The 15,858-nt window shown below is 40.9% G+C and overlaps 1 protein-coding gene across 2 annotated transcripts in view; it reads right to left on the bottom strand.

Moving 5' to 3' along the window:
- LGMN (legumain) overlaps positions 1-15,858 on the bottom strand; it is a 39,417-nt gene that overhangs the window by 22,287 nt on the left and 1,272 nt on the right. For both annotated transcript variants that reach the window (XM_065402728.1, XM_065402727.1), the window contains exon 2: positions 8,195-8,361. In XM_065402728.1, coding sequence (XP_065258800.1) covers positions 8,195-8,332 — 138 coding nt within the window. In that variant the 5' untranslated portion in view covers positions 8,333-8,361. The remainder of the gene's footprint in view (positions 1-8,194; positions 8,362-15,858) is intronic.

The following is a 15,858-nucleotide window of genomic DNA, read 5'->3' as shown; positions in this document are numbered from 1 at the left end:
GTATCCAGTCTCTAAAAATCAGATCCCTTTAAAGCATCTCATTTTGGGCTCCCAAAGGCCAAGTCTACTTAAGAGTCTTTTGCCAGCACACGGGTGAGTGCAGAAACACTGAGGACACAGTAATTCAGCTATGGTTTCCAGTGGAGATGCTCACACCTGGGTGAGGCTGATCTAGGCCTCAAAATTCTGGGTTAACTGTGCAGTGTAGACCTAGCCTCAGTAGGAGTTAAGGCACTTTTTAAAAACAGTGGGAGACATTCTTCTTAATGACAACTGAATTCACTTGTTTACTCATTGTTCAGAGAGAAATTGCTGTCACACTGTGTTGCCTGGAAGGAGGTTGGGGTTTTTCCACTGCACCTTAAGCTTTTAGGTTTCCTCATTTCTTCCTCAGCTGCATTTGCATAAAGAATGGAACAAGAAGGCATGCATAGCCAAGACTTTCAAAAGTGGCTAGTTATTTTGGCCAGGTCCATGGGCGGCGAGCGAACGCACCCTAGGGGGAGGCTAGCCCCTGACCCCTCCCTCCTCTGCCTGAGGCCCTGCCCCTTCTGCTCCCCTGCCAGAGCCCAGAGCACACCGCCCCAGCACTGGGCAGGCGGGCAGCGTGGCCAGAGTGCCCCCGGCCCCAGCGCTGGGCAGGCAGCGCGGCCGGGGAGCCCCCAGCCCCAGCATGGTCCCAGTGCCGGGAGGACAGGTGGCATGGCATGGCATGGCCTTGCACACCATGGGCACCAACCTCCCGGCCCCAGCTCTCAGCCACAGAAGGGAGCAGCAGGCAGGAGGGGGCCTGGTGGAGCATGGGTAGGGCCATGCTAGGCTGTTTGGGGAGGCATGGCCTCCCCTGCCTACAATACCCACCACCCATGGCCAGGTCTATATTTGAAAAGGCTTGTCAGTATGGCTATACAGATAAAAAGGCCTGCTAGCATTGATGCAGCTTATAGTGACAAGAGTGCTTTTGCAGGTGTAGCTTGGTCCAGTTTGGCAAGCAAAATAAGCATTCATGCCAGTATAACTGCATTGAGAATAGGGCTTTTGGCAATTTAGAAATGTCTCAGTCCTAAGTGACATTCAGGGGCCTGCACAAGTGGGGGAAGAAGCAGTGGCACGGGCCCCCCAATAATTGTCAGGTGCACAAAACTCCTCCAGCCCTGGGGTAGCGGTGGCAGGGATAGGAGAATGAGCTTCTCTCAGCCCCGGGGCCGTGGTGACGGGGAAGGAAGAGCGAGCTCCTGCTGGGCCAGGGCAGGGGATGGGAGGGAAGAGCGAGCTCCTGCCAGGGCCAGAGGAGGGCTGAGGCGCAAAGCAGGGCTGGGCGTGAGCCGCGGTTGGATGAGGCGCTGCCCTCTCCCGGGGGATGGCGACGACTCTGGACACGAGCTGGGCCCTTCATGTGGATCACCCCAGCTGCGGCGGGGTCGCTTGCCTCTCCCCCTCCACGGAGATGGGGGCGGGGGCGGTGTTCTACCTCAGCCAGTGCTGGCAGCTTAGAACTGGTGCGGACCAGGGGAATACGACTGTTTAAACAAAGCATTGCGAAGGCCCACGGTGGGTGTTGACGCAATGTGATCTCTGCCCAGTGCTCTGAATGGCAAAGTGAGCAAGCTCCAGCCAGGGGGACAGGAAGAGCGGGCTCCTCCCAAGACTGGGGCGAGGGGAAGGCACAGAACATGTACCCCCCCCACCAAAAGGGGTCAAGTTAAATTTCTGCACATAGCCCTGATGACATTACTATGGCCAGGTCTACACTAGGTGCTTTTGCTGGCACAGCTGTGTCAGCCTGGGGCAGTGGATCCTGACTGGCATAGCTGTGCTGGTAAAAAGCCCCTCATATAGGCACAGCGAGATGGACAAAACTTCATTTTACCCATACAGCTTGTTTTGTTCATGGTGAGTGGTTTTACTATACAGCTTTGCCAGCAATCTGCATCCACAATAGGAGCACTTTGCCAATATGCTATACCAGTAAAGGGCTCCTTGTATAGAAGCTGGTAGACTCAGCACATACTGGCAAAGTTTCTAATGCAGACCTGATCTTACCCTGTTCATGTTTAACGACAATAGCTTTTAAATGGTCTCATTTAAACTTGAAAGTCAAAACCACCTGTGTAGGGGATAAGGAGGGATGGAGTTCCCACCTTTGTGCTAGGAGGGCTGGCTGGAGCTACTATGGCTAATGGTGTATGGGTTCCACTATGGCTGCATCTTCATCATGGAGATGGAAACCAAAAACATTTTATAAATGGAAGCTTTAGACTCTCCCCCAGTATCTGAGAAAATCCCTAAATACAGCATGCCCCCCCATCTTCTATCATGCCTGTAATATTTCATTAGTGTTGGTATCAGGCTGCGTATTTTTTCTGCAAATATCAAGCTGCAAAATCTCTCAAGAATGTGTAAGAATTGCTGGCTCCACTATAGTAAATTTTTAGGTTTTTGTCCTATTAAAGGAACATTGCAGTGATCTGAAGTAATAAATGAGGAGCTATAACATCTCTGATAGTGAAGTATTCTTATAGCCAATATCTATTAAAAATGTCAACTATTTCTAAAAATACCTGCTGTTGTTTCATTAACCTCCCTAACTGTGCTTCACTGGTTCAATAGCCTGATCTGTATTGCGGATACTTTAGAAAGATTTCCCAGTTGCTAACATTGGTTTAATTGTAACAGTGTTAGCAACATTGGAAGCGCTAGTGTAGACAAGGCTGCCATTACAGCATTCATAACCACATCCATTAGACTTGTTCCTAGCAAGTTAGATGACAGGGTGCTAAAAATGACACCAGCAGCAAAACTAGCTGTCTACAGTAGGGATCCTAATACAGTAAAAGCTTTTCTATCCGGCATGTTGGGGGAATGTTACTCAATGTATATCTTTTCCACCTTAAATGGCACACAGTGCTGGAAAGCATGGTAGGGGAAAAGTGCAAAACTGGTTATTTTTAGCAAATTCCAAGACAACAGATTTCAGATATTTTATGTACATTTATTTTTGTCTTCAGCATTTGAATTTTCCTGGAGGAGGATTTCACTTAGTTTTCTTCAGCTGTTTTCCCAGAGATAAAGACCTCAGATTCTATTGCTACCTCTTATAGCAGTGGTTTTCAAACTGCAAGCCGCGACCCAGTGTAAGGCACTGGGTCATGGCAGCTCTGGTCAGCAGGGCCATTAAAAGTCCCATTAATGGTGCTGCCCGGCTAAGGCAGGCTAGTCCCTACCTGTTCTGACACCATGCTGCGCCCCAGAAGCAGCCAGCAGCAGGTCTGGCTCATAGACGGGGGGGAACCACAGGGCTCCACACGCTGCCCCCGCCCCGAGCACTGGCTCCGCACCCCCATTGGCCGGTTCCCAGCTGTGGGGGGGGGGGGGGGTGCCTGCCACACGGACCGCTTGCATGCCTCCGCCTAGAAGAAGCTGGACCTGCTGCTGGCCGCTTCCAGGGTGCGGTGCTCTTTGTGATGCCAGGACAGGCAGGAAGCACCCCCGCTACGCTGCTGATCCATGTTCTTTATTTGTTTATACTCTAGTGGATTATATTGTCATTTAGGATGGGTTGTTGTGAGGCCAACTGCATGTTTGTTTTATTGGGTGTGTCTTCACAGCCATTAACTGACATTAGCCTAGCTTGAGCAAGAGCAGTCACACTGCACAACACAAGATGCAAAAAAACCAGGGATATTAGTATTAGTGCCACATATGTGAGTGCAAGTGCTATAAATTGAGCCACTCTCTCTGAGAACTTGTCTGTCCTTTTTGGGCACCCATGGAGAATTGTGGAAGGCATTAGAGGATTGCAGAGTAGTCACGTTAGCAGCTGCTGAATTGTGCTAACTCAAGGTTTACTCTATACCCCCTGACAGGCCAACTATCTTGAGTTAAAAACACCACATTCCTGAGGTAAGGGGAGTATGTAGAGGGACAAAAGTTAACTTTGCAGCAGGGACAAGCTCATTACTTTGGGTTGTGTATGTTTTATAAAAATGTCAAGGTGCCAAGATGATTTGTTTATGAAAGATGAAAATAAATGAATAGCTTAAGTCTTGGCTTTATTTGGAACTAATTCCAATTCAGTCATCATGTCCAGAAACTGTAGCTTCAAGGTGCAAATCCCTAGTGTAGATAAGGAAAGCAACAATTTGCACTTGCCTTGCTTACACTTGGGGTTTGCACCAGTGCAGTGACACCAAATCTCAAGTATATAAAAGGCCTTAGATTACTTGAAACTATAGGTTCATATCCTACCAGGGATGACTCATTCCTTCATCCTTACAAGGTACAGTATGGAAACTGAGTTCCCTGAAGTATTTTGTGTATAGAATCTCACATAATATTTTAAAAGGTGAGGTCTCATCCATTCAGCATGGATATAAAAAATCCCATGGTACTTTATAGAAGAGGAGGGTTAGCTTCAGAGTCCTTGATCAAAATGTTCTTTCCTCCCCCCACAAGACCTCCACTGTTCTGTAGCATGTTGTGCACTAATAAGTTGCTAGGGTGGAGTTGCTGCAGGTGGCTACAAGATGCATTTCAGTGGTGCTGTATATAGATAGCATGCAAAATGGTTTGAAATAATTCAGGATACAAGATTATGTATAAATGTACATTACTTGAAATTTGCATCTTGCATGAAGTGTAAATGGACTGTCTGCTTCTCCCACCCCACCCCATGTTTAACAGCTCAGGTGTCCGAGGCAATCTTGGTATCTTACTTGACAAAATAAGCTGTGGGTGATCATACTTTACTGAGTTAGCAGCAATTGAAGTAAACCTCAAGCTTTCAAAGAATAGCATTCAGTGAGGCAATGAAAGCAGACAAGCTAAGTAACAGATATACTGCTGAGGACAATTCACATCTTGTAATTTAATTTGCACATACTGGACTGTGTGCAGAAATATTTAATTAACAGGTACAAGATGTGATGTATTCCTCTTCAATTTCTCTGCCAGAAATAGCAACCAAGTTACACAAAGCTGACAAATGAGCAGTGGATTTGTTTAAAAGATTTAATACCTAGCTGAATTAATTACTGTCAATAGGATAAAAATTCTATCTGCAAGTATAGTCTGTCACAACACTATCTTTGACACACCTTCCTGTGGAATAATTTTGAGCTCATTCCTGGGTGGCTCTAGAATTCCCTTTCTTTTATCTCCACCAAGCAACTCAGTGTCATATGTGAGCACTTTAAAGTATTTTCAAGGATTTCTAGTAAGAGAGGAAGCATGGGATTGGGAGTCAAGACCTGAGTTCTATTCCTGGCTCTAGCACGTGACTTGGCCAAATCATTTAACCTTCACCATATTTCAGTTTATATCTGGAAACTGGGGAACAAATACTTACCTCAAAGGTATGTTGTGAAGCATAAACAATATTTATATCATGCTCTGAGATGGAAGGTGTGATAGTAGTCCAAAGTACTATTTTGTTCCTTTAGTTAAAGGTTAGGCCTACTGGGCAACTGGTTTTGATTGGTCTCTCAAGGTGATATTAAAGCAGGTTTTACTGTATGTTGGCTAGACCAATTCTATTATAAAGAAGGTCTCCAATAAGTATTGAAAGCTGTGAAATTGTAAAGGGTTTTGTTTTGATTTTCTTAACCTTGATAGCACTTTTTAAATGAGGTTCCCATTTTTTTTTAATGGAAGGATATTTTCTTCTCGCTTCATTTCATGTTGATTAAAATAACAAGATTCCCAAGATATACACTTAAAAAGTGATGAGACTGGCAGGTCCCTGGGTGGGTTCCCTAAGCACCTGTGTGGCACTAACTAGGCTGCTGAGCCACTGCACAGCTTACAGGGAACTTGGGTCTATTGATAGAAATCCTTTTTCTAGCCTGCAAAAAAAACCTACCATTTGGATAACAATCGCTATCTTTTAAAAGCTGCTACTGAGCTTGCACAGGAACAAGTTTTCCTAAAGATTTTAAATACAATGTTATTCCTACCTCCGTCTTTTTAAATGAGTGTTCTCCCACCAGAGTGTTGTGTGTAAGGGAGCTGGTGAAGTTATGTTTTGAGGTTTTGTTGCTGCATATCTTAAAGCAGGCCTTCAAAACCCTTAAGCTTAGATGTCCCAGGACCAAGTACTTGAACAGAACACCTATACAGTGTGAGATTTAACTGAATGTTTTACTGGTAGGGATGTAAAAGGTGGGGGGGGGGGGGGGAAGTCGCCAAATAGTTGGAAGTGAGAGTTGAGGAAACATAATGGACAAGAGCATACAGAATTGGCTTTCAGAAAAACCTGCTCTAGTTCAATCATCTGTTATTTAATTTGATGCAGTAATGGCTGAGTGAAATTTTATGACCTGCTAGGAAGACATCAGACAAGATGATGATAATAGCCTTCATTTATTTATTTATTAAAGAGGAGGACGCTATTCTGGCTTGTCAAGTCAAGAAAGAAGAGGGCTGAGCAAGAAAATAAAAATAAAGTAAAAGCAACAGTGTAAAGTTGTTAGAGGGTTAGAATGATAATAGGAAAGATCAAGTAGAGATTGGCTTTTAGATTACTAAAGTTTATTTATGCACTTTACTTAGTTTCAGAAAAAAACACATTCCAAATTAAACAAATACATGACAAAAGGAAACATCTGTTAATCTGGAACTGAAAGGGAGATGAATGCAGAAATTTTTTTGTGCCCAGACTAATTCAACACTTACATAGGAACATAAGAATGGCCATCCTGGGTCAGACCAATGGTCCATCTAGCCCAGGTCTTCTGATAGTGGCCGATGTCAGGTGCTTCAGATGGAATGAATAGAACAGGGCAATTATCACGTGATCCATCCCCTGTCATCCCAGCATGCAGCTTCTGGCATTCAGAGGCTAGGGACACCCAGAGCCTGGGGTTGCATCCCTGGCCAATCTTGGCTAATAGCCATTGATGGACCTATCCTCCATGAACTTATATAGCTTTTTTTAACCCAGTTATTCTTTTGGCCTTCACAACATCCCCCAATAACAAATTCCACAGGTTGATTGTGCGTTGTGTGAAGTACTGCCTTTTGTTTGTTTTAAACCTGCTGCCTAGTTATTTCATTGGATGACCCCTAGTTCTTGTGTTATGTGAAGGACTAAATAACACTTTCTTTATTCAGTTTCTCTACACCATTCATGATTTTATAGACCTCTAGCATATTCCCTCCCCCTTAGTTGTCTCTTTTCCAAGCCGAATAGTCTTTTTTTACTGTCTCCTCATATGGAAGATATTCCATACCCTTAATCACTTTTGACCATCTCTGTACCTTTTCCAATTCCAATATATCTTTTTGAAATGGGAAAACCAGAACTGTGCGCAGTATTCAAAGTTTGGGTGCACCATGTATTTATATAGCGACATTATGATATTTTCTGTCTTATTATCTATCCCTTTCCTAATGGTTCCCAACATTCTGTTAGCTTTTTGACTGCCACTTCACACTGACCAGATGTTTTCAGAGAACTATCCGCAATGACACCAACATCTCTGTTGAGTGATAACAGCTAATTTAGATCCCATCATTTTGTATGTATAGTTGGATGATGTTTTCCAATCTGCTACTTTGCATTTATCAGTGAATTTTATCTGCCATTTTATTGCCCAGTCACCTAGTTTGGTGACATCCCTTTGTAACTCTTCATAATCTGCTTTGAACTTCACTATCGTAAGTAATTTTGTATAGTCTTCAAATTTTGCCACCTGACTGTTTACTCCTTTTCCCAGATCATGTATGAATGTTGAACAGTACTGGTCCCAGTACAAATCCCTGGAGACCGACACTATTTACCTCTCTCCATTCTGAAAATTGTCTTTTTATTCTTACTCTTTGTTTCCTGTCTTAACCATGTTGACTCTTCCCCAACATATCATATTCATCTGTGTTTGATAATTCTGTTCTTTACTATAGTTTCAACTAACTTGCCTGGTACTGAAGTTAGTCTTACTGGCCTGTAATTGCCAGGATTGCCTCTGGAGCCTATTTTAAAAATTGGTGTCACACTACCTATCCTCCAGTCATCTGGTACAGAAGCTAATTTAAGTGATAAGTTACATACCACAGTAAATACTTCTGACATTTAAGCATTTAACTAAGTTTGAGACAAGTATTTGAAGAAACTACATTGCACAGTGACTGGTATTTGTATAATATTCCATGAAACACTCCTAAAAATGTCATAATGAACTGGACAGGTCATTCTTACCTGGTGTCTGTAATTGTACCAGCCATTTGACCCTGCTACAATGACAATCCAGTGCTTGCCTCCATCTTCAGGATCTTCGAGAGGAAATGTGCTGATTCCCAAGATACAGCCTAGCAATACAATTGCTTTCAAAATCATTTTCTTTCTTTACTCCACAACTCCAGAAACTAAGGAATAAATTTGAAAGACTAGGTCAGAAGACAGCAGAATAAAGCCAAAGCAGCAATTTCTGCATTTTAAAAATATAGCACATCGCAATACAGGTGAGACTCAGTTCCTATTAGTTAGACATTGAAGTGAAAATACAATTACCTAGAATAAAAGCCTTTGAAGGAATACAAATTAATCTGAAATGGACCAAAATAAATGAAGCCAAAAGACTTGGATATTTTGTTCTACAATAGCTAGTAAATTGGTTAGGAACCATACATGTGAAATGAGTATTTACTATCAACCAAATTTTACAGATAAAGATCTTCTGAAATAAAACCCATCAGACTTTTCATAAAATAGAATGAAAAATGTGTTGTTTCTTCAGTCCCTGCTTATGTAATTCACTGAGTATGTTCCAGGTCCTCTTCCCCCCCGCCCCCCCACGGAGCATATGAGCCCCAGCTAGGAGCATGGGCTCTTTAGGTCAAATACTGTCGGTTCTGGAAATCCCCACTTCAATCCCTGGTGGTGGTGCCAGCCAAAAAGGCAGACTTCAATTCCACTTCCTGTTTGGGGAGAAGAGCTTGGAGAACTTCAATTTACAACTGGGAAAGGAGCAGCATCACAGCTGCTATGCAGCAATGCAGGCACAAAGTGTCAATTCACCCTTCACAGCCCTTTCCAAAAGACTCAGCTAGAAGAGGCAGAAGGAAGTAGTGTTACTGTTTTGGGGGAGAAAGAGAAATTCAGTTGCTCTGCACCATGTAATCCTTTATGTTGGTGCAAAGTGGGTGTAAGGTGCTACCAAATCAGTATGCTATAAACAGCGTAGGTCATGTTAAACCAAAATAATTCTATAATTTTTTGCCACAGAAGCGCAAGTCTGCTGCATCTAATGTTATTTAGATAATCAAATTATTTTCTTTCATAATAATCATTCACCTTTGGTGTAACATAAAAAAAGATGAGATGCTTCCCTCCAGCCACCCTAAATAAACAGCATTTTACAATAATCCAGTTACCAAAACCAACTTTTGGTAGCTAAACATTACTGTGATATATATAAAGTTGTTGTGAGGGTGGGGCAGTATGCTTCAGCACTGCTTTCTGAGGAGCAAAACCACCAGCTCACAAGCCGTAGTCTGTACTAACACTGGATAGTGGGCATGTCACCATTATGCCTTTACCAGATCACTGACTAGGCAAAACCAGCTTCAGTTCCTCTCTGTACCAAAACCATCTGCCCCACTGACTACCCAAAGTACCCCAAAAAAGCAAAGTAGCCAACATCACTTCTGAAATTGCAGTGTGCGGTGGTGAAGCATTTGTGAATGGCACATAGCACAAGTCCTTTTCAAGACTGGCTCTACAGGCCACCAATAATTCTGTCAATAGTTTAGCAAAAGAGAATATACCTTTGAAAAGAGAAGGGAAAACTTTTAATGGGCTGACAGACATACACAAAGTGCAGGGGATCACATCGGATCATTTCTTATTAACCAGAAGTGCTTGTAACCTTTGTATTGACAAATTCCAATACAGAGATAGGGGTAAGAGGGAATCAAAGCCAAAGAAGTGTTACTATTTTGCCTTCTTCCTAAAGCTTGTTAGATCCTAGAACACTTGTGATTCGTCTCTCCATGACTTAAACCACTTCAGGCAAACGTGTGGAAGTGCATGCTTAAAATTTATTTAGGATTTATTAGACTGAATTATTAGCTACTTCATTCAATTGCAGTAACTTTTGTTAATGAGCTAAAAAAACATTTTGCTTCCTTCAGCATATAAGGAACTAACAAGCAAAGTTTGTATAACTAGATGGTTATAGTTTTAACACCTATTGCATTCTACAGGAACACAAACTAGCCTACCAACAAAAACTGTAAATTGTCCATTTTGCCACTCCCTTCAGAAGTTTCAGACATATCATAATTTAAGAGCTAATCTTAACAGAACAGCCATTGTCTTGGAGAGATGCCATGTTTACAGCATGCACACAAAGTACATAATTGTGCTGTGAACAACAGATCTGAGGTCCAGGCAGAGATATTTACTCATCTGTGAAATACCATAAATTTACATGGTGCCTTACAATCCCCTGCCAAATCTGGTTTCATGATCAGAGGTTTTTGGACTATAGCTATACTCAGGCTCTCTTCCTCTCTCTGGTAGTCCTAAAATTTAACCGACTTGGGTTTAATTCTATGCTACCAGTTAAATGTCATGCTAACAGATCCTTAAGACCTCAGCATTTGTTTTTTGAAGGAAACTTTTCCTAATTTATTCACTGAGGCAGAACATCCAGATGATGTTAATAAGTCAAGGTAAGTGATTCTTGTTTATGAAAACTGCTGAGAGGAAATAGATGAGAGGATTAAAAATTAGAAACTAAGCCTTTCACAGAATACTTAGTTCTCCTATAGATGTAGGTCATTGGTTCAAATCCAGGTCATGTCAATCGTGACTGAGATATCATCTGATCCTTGCTCAGCGGCCTATGTGAAATGAGGTGGTGGATCTCTTGTCCAGTTTCTAACAGACAGATATCAAAAACCATCACTATAATTGGCATGAGTTAGTCTCAGTAGACAAGCCAAGGAGTTGAATGGGAATGAAGACTAAACTACTCCCATTCTAATGCTGGTCCCCTTTCAGATAGAGCTGATAATCATCCTGTGCTATAACTGTTACATGGATAACTAGAGGGCAACATGGCCCCAGGCCTGCTATTCTAGAACCTGCCTTGGGCAGGCATGTACAGGGGAAAAAATACCAAAGACTGGGGATTTAGGACATGTAAATTAATTTTTCACTGTAAATTATATTGAGGAAACCAAATAATGCCTATTCCTATCAACAATATGGCAAATCCAAAGTGTTATGGCCTCCTGGCAAATTGAGCACCACCCAAACCAATCTCTGGCAAGGTACTTAAAATGATCTATTCAATATTTGTCCACCACTGGCAATCTTGTCACACCACCAAAGCTTTTCCTGACTACATGATCACCAGCCATATAGTTGTATTTCTTGCTACACATGTTTCAGAATTTTGTTGGTCTTCATGCTAATGTGTCCATACCAAGAAAACCATCAAAACCAAACCAGTGCTGATGGTGGCAGTTGCTGGGCTTTGCTTCAAATAACCTCATTTCTGATCTTGTCCTGCTATTTGATATGAAGCAGCTGACAAAGATTACGAGAATCAAAAACTTCAAAGGAGTGGTTTTTGGCTTTCTTCAGTGCCCACCTTCCACTTCCACACGATAGTCTATATAACAGTGGTTCTATAGATCTGCAGCTTTGCAGCAAGCTTGATGCCACAACCATACCACAGAGCCTGTTGAAGGGCCCAAAACATGGCAGCAGCTGCTGCTATACATGTGTCTACATCTTTCAAGCACCCTGCAGCACTATCTATAACTCTGCCCAAATGTTTAAAAGCTGCCACCTGCTCAACGTCTCTCTGACAGGTTAATACTGAGCTGGTTGTAATCTGGAGCTGCAGTCTGCTTGATGGTAATGGCCAGGAACTTAATTTTATCTGGATTAATAAACAGACCAATGTGTGCTGCTTCTTGCTCAACCAGATTGGCCATCAGCTGTAGTGATTCACCAAACTGAGTCAACAAGGCAGTGTCATTGGCATATTCAAGATCTCAAAGCAGAATGGAGATCAGCTCAATGTCTAATAGACCTTAACTTTTAAATAGAGATTAATTTCTATACAACATTTGCAGTGTTTACTTTTCATCAGTCCTATTTGTCTTTCTTGTTCTGTTTCATGATTTAGTCACTTTGTTTTAAATTTAGAACAGAAAAAAGTAATTAAACTAGACAGAGCAATACTAGCAAGTTGCAAAAAAATAATTTACAAATGCTAAAAATCTGCAGGGTTTTCCGAATACCTTTTAGAACAAACTCAAACAGCAAATGGGTAACAAAGAAAGCTGCTATACCGAAGTCACTGCTTGATTCTAACTTTTAAAAAATGTTTGTCTGAAGGACAAACCTAGACTGTTGGAAAGGTGTTAGGTAGATTAAAAAGACAGTGTTCTGTGCTGTGTTGAAAGAGGACACCAGACCAGTAATGTGAGGAAAAAAAATATTCCTTGTCACATGCTATACCTTCAGGTCACAAATTGCAACAGGAAACCTGTTCAATTAGTTTGATTACCAAAGATTCACAGGTGCACAATAAACATATTACAATTGTAATAAGTTCCTCATTTGTTTTAAATAAAAAAAAGACACAGAACTGCAATTTTCAGTCTAGTAATAAAGTAGAACCTTGGGAATACATGTTATGTGCAGTATGTCTTGTTATAGAAGACATAAAGAAATGGTCTCTATCCTGAAAAGTTTAAAATTCACACAAAGATCAGATGATGTGCTGGGTGACCCAGATGATGGTGATTAGGTAATTAGATTTAAATTGTCACCTTAGATACAGCAATTTTAATACCTGATTATAAGATGTCTTCACTATATTTAGAATGATAAACATTGCAGTTGTTTACAGCTACAGTAGAACACCAGAGTTACGAAAACCAGAGTTACAAACTAACTGGTCAACCACACACACCTCATTTGGAACTGGAAGTACGCAATCAAGCAGCAGAGACGCACAAAAAAGCAGATACTGTACAATACAGGACTGTGTTAAACAAACTACTAAAAAAGGGAAAGTTTTTTAAAAAGTGACAAGGTAAGGAAACTGTTTCAGTGCTTGTTTCATTTAAATTAGCATGATTAAAAGCAGCACTGTTCTTCTGCATAGTAAAGTTTCAATGCTGTATTAAGTCAATGTTCAGTTGTAAACTTTTGAACAGCCATAATGTTTTGTTCTGAGTTACAAACATTTCAGAGTATGAACCTCCATTCCTGAGGTTTGTAACTCTGAGGTTCTACTGTACTTAACTAGTTCTCTATTAATGCATTAACTGAAATATGGCAAACTATAGCCTCTATAGCAGAGCTACTATAAATGAAATAAGTAATTGACTTTCTTTAAATGAATTTAGTGAGTAAACACTGGATCTGGAGGAATCTAGTTTTTCTAAACAGCTTTTAATTTCTTTGATTAAATTCTACGCTAATTGAGCTGTCAGTTCAAAATTCCAATCATCTAGGAAATATTTTACTGTAATTTGCTTCACTTCAGCTGCTTTTCTCATTATCCACTGGCCACCTTGTTTAAAAATCAAGTCACAATTCCATTCCAATGGAAGGTATTTTCATAGTGCTAATCACTGTAGTATCTAGGTGCTGAGTTTCCCAGGAAAACTGGGGGAAGGCCCAACACACGAGTCATATAAAACTCATTCTGCGACTAATGCCAACATGTCAAAATTTGGGTATCTAAAGTTAAGCACCCAAATACAGTAGAACCTCAGTTACAAACATCTCAGGAATGGAGGTTGTTTGTAAATCTGAAATGTTCATAACTCTGAACAAAACATTATGGGTCTTTCAAAAGTTTACAACTGAACATTGACTTACTACAGCTTTGAAACTTTACTATGCAGAAGAACAATGCTGCTTTTGACCATCTTAATTTAAATAAAACAAGCACAGAAACAGTTTCCTTACCTCAATTTTTTTTAAACTTTCCCTTTTTTTAGTAGTTTACATTTAACACAGTGCTGTACTGTATTTGCTTTTGTTTGTCTCTGCTGCTGTCTGGTTGCATACATCCAGTTCGAAATGAGGTGTGTGGTTGACCGGTCAATTCGTAACTCTAGTGTTCGTAGCCGAGGTTCTACGGTAAGTGGCTGGATCAGAAGTGCCAAGTACCCATAGCTCACACTGAAATCAGCATGTAGCAAATCTCCTAATTTCTATAATTCAGTGGGGATTTTCCCACTTTAATTCCCTTTTAAAAATATAAAATTTTGCAAGCAGTAGAGGAAGGGGTTAGAAATCAATAGTTACTGCATGAAGCTTTACTAAATCCGCTAGTGATTGATGTATACATTTATTATTACTGGAATTAGTGGTTTGTTGCGATCATTGATGCAAAAAATGGTACAGTCATTGAAAATGTGCAAAGGCCATATTTACAGTAAATAGAAAGTATTCCAGTCCACATTTTAATCAAGACAGCCTTTATTTTACAATAAAAATTGTGTAAAGCAATTTAACAATTAACCTTAAGTTTAAAATTGCTTCAAACTGCTATCCCAGTGCTAGCTCATCCGTTCCTACAGCAGCAGGAACAGTGATATGCCCCCATTTCCCAGCAAAAATGAGACCGCAGCTCCTCCCTGTGACTGAGACAAACCACTAGCCCTATTCTTAAGATCCTATGAAGTCCAGGTTGTAACATGACACTTCGAGGTCTCAGTGAAATCGGTTCAGCTGTTAAATCCACCTACTCACATACTTAACATGTAGGGACATTCTGTTAGGTTTTTTTTTTATCATGAAATCGCACTCCAAGCTGAAGGTACAAATATCAATGCAGAAATTATTTATATAATGTGTTATGCATCATCCTGTAAACAAGACCACTATTTCTTTGAGCGTGAACAGGGTAAAAGATAGGCACTTTGGTCAGCCATGGTAGAACAAGTTGGTTATGACACCTGAACAGTGAGGAGGGTGGTTTGGGGAAATAAGTAACTAGAAAACTTTGTACTTTTAACATTTTTCTGATTGTTTATTACTATTTATCTTGCCATTTTATATTTTAGACTTTTCAGGGGAGGAACAGTATCATACTGTGTACTTCTACAGTGTTCAGTCCAACCCTGATTAGAGTTTGGGGCACTATAATATAAATGTTTAACAGATTTTCATATAAAGCTAATACTGCCCACCTCAACTGTAAATAAATGCATTTATGTGCAGTAGGGCATTTCCAACTTTATCTGCAGTGTGTGGGGAAAGTCCATTATCTATACAGGAAATTTTTAATTCTTTTGACTAGTGTTCCAATGAAAACCTTATCCTAGAGCAGTGGCTCTCAACCTTTCCAGACTACTGTACCCCTTTCAGGAGACTGATTTGTCTTGCGTACCCCCAAGTTTCACCTCACTTAAAAAAACTACTTGCTTACAAAATCAGACAAAAATACAAAAAAGTGTCTCATCCACACTATTACTGAAAAATTGCTTACTTTTTCATTTTTTGCCATATAATTATAAAATCAATTGGAATATAAATATTGTACTTACATTTCAGTGTATAGTATATAGAGAAGTATAAACAAGTCATTGTCTATATGAAACTTTACTTTGTACTGACTTCCTTAATGCATTTATGTAGCGTGTTATAAAACTAGGCAAATATCTAGATGAGTTGATATAGCCCCTGGAAGATCTCTGCCTATTCCCAGGGGTATGTGTACCCCTGGTTAAGAACCACAGTCCTGGAGGATCAAATCTGTGCATGCCGGACAGTAAGAGACAGCTTCTCCCACAAATGTTCACACTGTCTTCTACGCTCTTCCCTTTATGCATGGAATGCTTTTCCTGAGCTGCTCTTCAAAGCCAGTACCTCTCTCCACA

The sequence above is a fragment of the Emys orbicularis genome, chromosome 4 (assembly GCF_028017835.1).
Source record: "Emys orbicularis isolate rEmyOrb1 chromosome 4, rEmyOrb1.hap1, whole genome shotgun sequence".
NCBI classification, from domain to species: domain Eukaryota; kingdom Metazoa; phylum Chordata; order Testudines; family Emydidae; genus Emys; species Emys orbicularis.
The sequence above is the reverse complement of the archived record's forward strand: the minus strand, read 5'-3'. Positions and strand labels throughout refer to the sequence as shown.